This window comes from Rhincodon typus, unplaced genomic scaffold (genome assembly GCF_021869965.1).
Source record: "Rhincodon typus isolate 14 unplaced genomic scaffold, sRhiTyp1.1 hic_rhity00009413, whole genome shotgun sequence".
NCBI lineage: Eukaryota > Metazoa > Chordata > Chondrichthyes > Orectolobiformes > Rhincodontidae > Rhincodon > Rhincodon typus.
Genome location: NW_025975051.1, coordinates 1 through 8,145, shown reverse-complemented (window position 1 = coordinate 8,145; position 8,145 = coordinate 1). Strand labels below are relative to the sequence as shown.

Genomic DNA, 8,145 nt, shown 5'->3' with positions numbered 1-8,145 from the left:
CAGCCTTTCTGCTCCTATGATGCTGCTTAGCCTGCTGTGTTCATCCAGCTCTGCACCTTGTTGTCTGGGATTATACTCATTGGATTTTAGAAGCATGAGGGGGGATCTTATAGAAACATATAAAATTATGAAGGGAATAGATAAAATAGAAGCAAGGAGGTTGTTTTCACTGGCAGGTGAAACTAGAACAAGGGGGCAGAGCCTCAAAATAGTGGGGAGCAGATTTAGGACTGGGTTGAGGAGCAACTTCTTTTGAGGAATTCTCTGCCCAGTGAAGTAGTTGAGGCTTCATCACTGAATGTTTTTAAAGCAAAGATAGATAATTTTTTGAACAGTAGAGGAAGTAAGGGTTATGGTGAGTGGGCAGGTAAGTGGAGCTGAGTCCATGAAAAGATCAGCCATGATCTTATTAAATGGCGGAGCAGGCTCGAGGGGTCAGATGGCTACTCCTGCTCCTGGTTCCTGTGTTCTCTCCACAGATGCTTCCAGACCTGCTGAGTTTCTCCAGCTGGTCCTGCATTCTTAATGTCAGTTGAGGGATAACTATAGGAGGCGAAGATCTAGTGGTATTATCACTGGACTGTTAATCAGAGACCCAGATAACGTTCTGGGGACCTGGGTTCAAATCCCGCCACGGCAGATGGTGGAATTTGAATTCAATAAATAGCTGGAATTAAGCACCTAATGATGACCATTTGTCAAATGTCAGGAAAAACCCATCTGGTTCACTGATGTCCTTTAGGGAAGGAAACTGCCATCCTTACCTGATCTGGCGTCCATGTGACTCCAGACCCACAGCAATGGGGTTGACTGCCCAGAGGGCAGTTCAGAAATGCTGCCCAGCCAGTGACACTTCATAGAGACGGTAAGAACTGCCGATGCTGGAGTCTGAGATAACACAGTGTGGAGCTGGATGAACACAGCAGGCCAGGCAGCATCAGAGGAGCAGGAAAGCTGACGTTTCAGGTTGGGACCCTTCTTTTCCAAAACATCAGCCTTCCTGCTCCTCTGATGCTGCTTGGCCTGCTGTGTTCATCCAGCTGTGCACCTTGTTGTCTCAGATTCTCCAGCATCGGCAGTTCCTACTATCTCTGTAACAGATAAATATGTCATTTTTTTGGACCAAGTCTATTATGCTGTGGCTTTAACTGTTTCCAATTTATATTAATGGTTTGGATAAAGGGATTGAACATATGGTGGTTAAAATTGCCTATGACACTAAGATAGATACTCAAATCCTCTCACAATAAAGCACATCATGCTATTTGCCTTCCATAACTGCTGGCTCTCCGAGACTAGTTGATAAGGAGACCCAAGTCCCCTTGTACATCAACTTTTCCCAATCTACCACCATTTAAATATAAAACTGCTATTCTATTTCCTGCCAATGTGGATCACTTCATATTTATCCATGTTATACTAAATGTGCCATGTCTTTGCCCACCTCACCCAAGTTGTTTCAACCACCTTGAAGCCTCTTAACGACCTCCTCACCAGCCACATTGCCATTCCGTTTTATCCCATCAGCAAACTTGGAAATATTACACTTCATTCCCTCATCCAAATCGTTGCTATACATTGTGAATAGCAGGGGTCCCAATGATCACTGCTTGCCAGTCACAGAAAGACCCATTTATTCCTCCTGTTTCCCATTTGTTAACTGATTCTCAATTCATGTCAGTTTATTACGTCCAGTCCCACACTTTTCATAGAAACATAGCAGGAGGAGGCCATTTGGCCCTTTGACCTTCATCCGTCATTCATCATCCAACTCAATAGCCTAATCCTGCTTTCTCCCCATAACCTTTGATCCCATTCACCCCAAGTGCTATATCTAGTCACCTCCTGAATACATTCAATGTTTTGGCATCAACTACTTCCGGTGGTAATGAATTCCACAGGCTCACCACTCTTTGGATGAAGAAATGTCGCCTCATCTCCGTCCTAAATGGTCTACCCTGAATCCTCGTACTGTGACCCCTGGTTCTGGGCACACCTACCATCAGGAACATCTTCCCTGCATCCTTTATTCTTTTATTCATTCACAGGATGAGGGCATCGCTGGTCAGGCAGCATTTATTGTCCATCCCTAATTGCCCAGAGGGCAGTTCAGAGTCAACCACATTGCTGTGGGCCTGGAGTCACATGCAGGCCCAGACCAGGGAAGGATGGCAGTTTCCTTCCCTAAAGGTCATTAGTGAACCCAATGGGTATTTTTTTTTTTCCCCCCGTCCTGACAATCAACAACGGATTCATGGTGATCATTAGATCCTTCTTAATTCCAGATACTTTACTGAATTCAAATTCCACCATCTGCCATGGCAGGATTTGAACCCAGGTCCCCAGGACATTACCTGGGTCTCTGGATTAACAGTCCAGTGATAATACCACTAGGCCATCGCATTTACCCTGTCCAGTCCTGTTAGAATTTTACAAGTCTCCATGAGATCCACCCGCCTCCCCCCCTCCCCCGCCAACTCATTTGTCTGAACTCCAGCGAAAACAATCCCAACCTAGTCAATCTCTCCTCATACGTCAGTCCCGCCATCCCCGGAATCAGCCTGGTAAACCTTCTCTGCACTCCCTCGAAAGCAAGAGCATCCTTCCTCAGAAAAAGGAGGCCACACTGATCTCTGGTGCAGGACACAGCAAGAGGTCTTGCACAGGATTTCATCTCTTGCAGGTTGCTGATTTGTGGAATTCCTTTCTACAGTGAGAAGTGGAGGCTGGGCGATTAAATATTATTAAGGCTGAGCTCGACAGATCTTTCACTGAAAGAGAGGTTAAGGGTCGAGAGGAGGGGAGACAGGAAAGTGAGTTTGAGGCCAAGCAGGCCTGAGGGCCAAAAGGCCTACCCCTACTCCTAAGACCCCACCACCAATCATTTTCCACTTTGCTCCATCTCTCAGAAACCTTCGAGCGCTCACCTGTGTTGGAGTGAGGTTATGGAGGGCCGTAGGTTTGGAGTATTTCTCCTGCATGGCAGGAAACCAAGCTGCCTCACACCCCTTCAGGAACGAGCGGACCTCCAGGGCTCCCGACACACAGCCGCAGACCCCGTCCTCGTCCTCCAGCACGAAGCAATAGTCGGGAGACAAAGCCAGGAAATGGCCCAGGAACCTGGACGTGAGCAACCAGATCCAAACAAATTAAAGCCTTTCAAAAACTGTCAATATGGTCTTCCAGGATCAGAAAAAAAACAGAGATGCGTCAAAACTTTATATTTTGCACTCATCAGGACAATGGCATATTTCAAAGGGAACAACAATTTATACTGCAAAAGTAACAGTGCACTGACCGGTTGGCAAGGCTGGTTGAAGTTGTGTCCTGGAGATTACAGCAGGGTGCTCTTGTCCCTGACTCCTTTGTTAAATTCAAGAAGCCTGCACACGGTGGCCCAGTGGTTAGCACTGCTACCTCACAGCACCAGGGATCCAGGTTCAATTCCTCCAGGTGCTCCTGTTTCCTCCCACAGTCCAAAGACATACAGGCTAGGTAGATTGGCCATAGGAAAGTGTCCATGAGTGTATAGGGTGGGTGGGTTAGCCATGCAGCGTCACAGGGATAGGGTGGGGGAATAGTCTGGGTGGGTTGCTCCTCAGAGGGTCAGTGTGGATTTGTTGGACCAAAGGGCCTGTGTGTTTCTGCACTGTAGGGATTCTGTGATATGTTCCTTTTATTGGTGCAGGGAACACAGGAGATGAGAGTTATGTGGAGAGATTGGAAAGGCAAGAGTTTCAACATTACTTGCAACTGGATAGAGTGGATGGCAATTACTGGGAGGAATCGTCCCGGTGTAGTATGAATAGTTTTGGAGCCTAGTTTGGGACAAGATTTCGAGAATTGGGAGCGATCTTGTCCAATGCAGAGACTGACCAGCTGGTAGCGATGGGTTACTACTTATCAATTAAGTGCCCTTTGGCACAGATTGGTGATGCTGAGCGGACCCTGCTGCTTGTGAGCAGTACCCACTCTAATGTCTGGAGGATGACTCCCAGTAGCTGACTCGGGGTCCAGGGAGACCTCCTATATATCCTACACCCACCCTCAGAGGATTTTTTTCTTTATTTATTCACGGGTTGAGGGCATCGCTGGCCAGACAGCATTTATTGCCCATCCCTAATTGCCCAGAGGGCAGTTCAGAGTCAACCACATTGCTGTGGGTCTGGAGTCACATTAGGCCAGACCATGTAAGGATGGCAGTTTCCTTCCCTAAAGGACATTAGTCAACAAGATGGGTTTTTCCCAACAATCAGCAATGGATTCATGGCCATCATTAGACTCTTAATTCCAGATTTTTTTTCTTGAATCCAAATTCCACCATCTGCCATGGCAGGATTCAAACCCAGGTCCCCGGAACATTACCTGGGTCTCTGGATTAACAGGCAAGCGATAATACCACCTGACCATCACCTCCTCCATCTGAGTTCCCTCTGTCAGAGGGTCACAGCTGGGGCCCAACACCATCCTTTCCATCCCTGGCCACAGAACTTTAAAAATGACACGGCATCGTCAGGGAGAGGGGTTCCTTCTTGTGGTGCCCCAATGGGTTCCCACCTAGAGCAGCAGTACCACCTCTGCCTCCCCCCACCCCCCACCTTTTCCCTTCTCCCTTCTCCCATTGGGTTATGGCTTTCCATAACCTCAGAGGTGTTGGGGGGGAGGAGGGAACACACTGAATGGCCTTTCTGCCAGCTGATCCTGCCCATTATCCTGATTGGCTGGAGCTCCCAGAGGCAGCCTGCTAATTGGCCACTTACTATGGAGAGGACACAGAAGTTGGACATCATTGGGATTGATGACCCCTACACCCAAGATTCTTCAAACGGGACACAATTCCACTTCAAATTCCACATTATTTGGAATTTTGTCCTGATGACCAATGTTCATCAGAGACTGCATTTGGATAATGAACTCCTGAGGATTACAAACTTTTCATTTTAAGAAGGCAGTAGATTTTATGTAAACTGCACAGTCTGTCAGGAATGACTGCAGGAAAGCCATAGCCTTACCTGTCTGCAATAAGATCAGGGTAAACATCAGCTTGATCCTTCTCCTGGAACTTGGCACTGTGGAGCTCTCTGCACATGGTGTACAAAGCTTTCTGTAACGGGAAGACAGACTCAAACTTTTACACTGCACCATCCTCACTGACAATGCGCATTTCAACTGTGTTGCTGACAGAGTAAAACATCACAAACGCTCTTCACAGCAACCTCTTGGCTAGAGTTCACACTGGGCCACATGAAGACAGAGCATGGTTTGGAGCATCTTGACAGCGGGGAGAGACAGAGAGAGCAATCATGAGGCACAGAGATATAAAAAAAGGAATTCTAGACTTTTGGATCCAGGCAGCAGAAGGCACACTGCCATGAGGGAACTCCAGAATGGTCAAGAGGCCAGGTTTCGAGAGAATGTCCCATCAAACACTCCCAGGACAGGGACAGCACGGGGTTAGATACAGAGTAAAGCTCTCTCTACACTGTCCCCATGAAACACTCCCAGGACAGGGACAGCACTGGGTTAGATACAGAGTGAAGCTCCCTCTACACTGTCCCCATCAAACACTCCTAGGACAGGGACAGCACGGGGTTAGATACAGAGTAAAGCTGCCTCTACACTGTCCCCATCAAACACTCCCAGGACAGGGACAGCTCAGGGTCAGATACCGAGTAAAGCTCCCTCTACACTGTCCCCATCAAACACTCTCAGTACAGGGACAGCACCAGGTCAGATACCGAGTAAAGCTCCCTCTACACTGTCCCCATGAAACACTCTCAGTACAGGGACAGCACAGGGTCAGATACAGAGCAAAGCTCCATCTACACTGTCCCCATCAAACACTTCCAGGACAGGGAGAGCACGGGGTTAGATACAGAGTAAAGCTCTCTCTACACTGTCCCCATCAAACACTCAGAGAAGCAGAAAGTTTTCAGCTGATCCTTACTGAAGTTCTCTCTCAGGGATTGAGGGCACAACTTCCTGACATTCAGTCCCACAATCCCCGATTCTGAGCTGATGTACCTACCTTATTCTCCTGCAGGAATGGCTGTATGGTGTAAGTCTTCAGAGTGGGGAAGAGTGGGGGAGGCTGGTTAAAGAGGTCATTGCTGCTGGTCACTGGCAACATCATCTGCAAACGAGAGCAAAATACACTCAGAACACAGGGGGAGAAAGGAGGCCATTCAGCCCTTCCAGCCATTCAATATGATTGTGGCTGACACAGCACCTTCACATCCAAAAGATTCTGCAGTGGGGCTTGAACCTACAGCCTTCTGATTGCTAACTACAAACACTATCCTGCAGAGCCAGTGGCAGTCACAGCTGGAAAGCAAGACCTGCACAACTCTTGAGTAAAAGATGGGAAACAGAAAGCACTTCCCACCTTCCTGCCATCTCCTGACAGATGTGGACTTTTGGGTGAATTTTGTTTATGTTCATGGGATATGGGCATCGCAAGCTAGACCAGCATTCATTGCCCAACCTTAATTGACCACCAGAATGTATGAAATACTTACTACCTTCCTGAGTGGATCACAGAATTATTATGGTGCAGAATCAGGCCATTCAGCCCATGATTCCTCAGTGGGTATATTACCTGGTTTGGCTCTATCACCTAGTGCCAATCCACTGTCCTTTCCCCCATATCCCAGCACAACATTTCCATCCAAAACAAACCATCCAATGCCTCCACCACATTTCCAGGCAGTGCACTCCTGACCCTAACTACTTGCTTCTTTTCCTCACACAACCCTCGCATTGTTTGCAGAATTTCAGGGAGTTTGCTGCTTCCTGGTCAAGGTGACATTACAGACCACGCAACAATTTGGAATTTTTCACAGTAGGCACAGCTAGGCACAGCCAGTATTCCATTCGTGATCACATTAAAGTGTCTACACAGCAGGCCAGGCAGCATCAGAGGAACAGGAAAAGTTTTGGGTCGGGACCTTTCTTCAGAAATGGGAAGGGGGAAGGGAGCTCTGAAATAAATAGAGAGACGAGGGGTGGGGCTGGGGAAGGTAGGTGGGATGGTGATAGGTGAGTGCAGGTATGGACTGGTGGGGATTGGTCAGTGAGGTGGGAGGAGCAGATAAGTGGGAGAGAAGATGGGCAGGTTGTGCTAGGTCAAGGAGCCGGGGATGAGAAGGAGGGCTCGTCATGGGATGAGGCCGGGGGTGGGGAGATTTTAAACTGGTTTCAAATCCACTCCAAGCTCTTACTATCTCTGCCTTAAAGGGTCTGTTCAATGCAACAACCAGGTCACTTCCAGCAGAAACGGGCAGAAGGAACATTGCCCCCACAGTATCATACGGCTTGCTGTGTTTTTTTTTTGATATATTAATACACAGGATGTGGATATCACTGGCCGGGCCATTTATCTCTGTGCCTTTATAATGTAGAGCAGTCACTGGGTTAAAATGAGCTGTTTAATTCCACTTGGCACAGTTCCTCATCCTGAGCTCGAGCTCACTGGAGAACCAGGGTCCCCAGAGAGAAAGCTTCTTGCTGCAACAATGGTTTAGTCTGTGCTGCCCGAGAGTGTGCAGGATGACTGCTTTCAGAAGAGGTATTTGAGAATTCTCCAAAGAGAAAACATGCACAGCGCTGCGGGGAAAAGCCTGGGGATTGGGTCTAATGTGAAATCAGAGCAGTGCTCCAACACTGAACCCTGACACAAGGCACAGTCTGGAGTTAAGGTGCGGTGCGGCCTGGAGGCAAGGTGCAAACATGGTCTCGGTCAGAAGACTATTGTTCTGAACCTTTTCTTCTCCATTTTATAATTTATTTCTGAATCTGCAATGCCGGACTTTTTTACTTCTCTATTTTTCTGAGAATTGTAACTGAAGAAGCGGTACCTGGGGAGGTGGTGTTATCACTGGACTGTTAATCCAGAGACCCAGATAATGTCCTGGGGACCCAGGTTCAACTCCCACCATGGCAAATGGTGGAATTTGAATTCAATAAATATCTGCGATTAAAAATCGAATGATGACCATTAACCCATCATCAACTGTCAGAGGGAGGTGGGGGGAAAAATTCATCTGGTTCACTAATGCTTTTTAGGGGATAACAAGGTGCAGGGCTGGATGAACACAGCAGGCCAAGCAGCATCATAGGAGCAGAGAGGCTGACGTTTCGGGCCTA

The 8,145-nt window shown here is 47.8% G+C and overlaps 1 protein-coding gene across 1 annotated transcript; it reads right to left on the bottom strand.

The window, feature by feature from the left end:
• Positions 1–2,927: 2,927 nt before the first annotated feature.
• On the bottom strand, positions 2,928–6,133 carry LOC109920098 (protein O-GlcNAcase-like; the record flags this gene model as incomplete). The annotated part of the gene is made up of 3 exons (XM_048594437.1): positions 2,928–3,120; positions 5,013–5,104; positions 6,029–6,133. Coding segments are annotated over 3 exons (390 nt in total), but the record flags the coding sequence as incomplete, so codon positions are not given.
• Between the last annotated feature and the right edge of the window lie 2,012 nt (positions 6,134–8,145).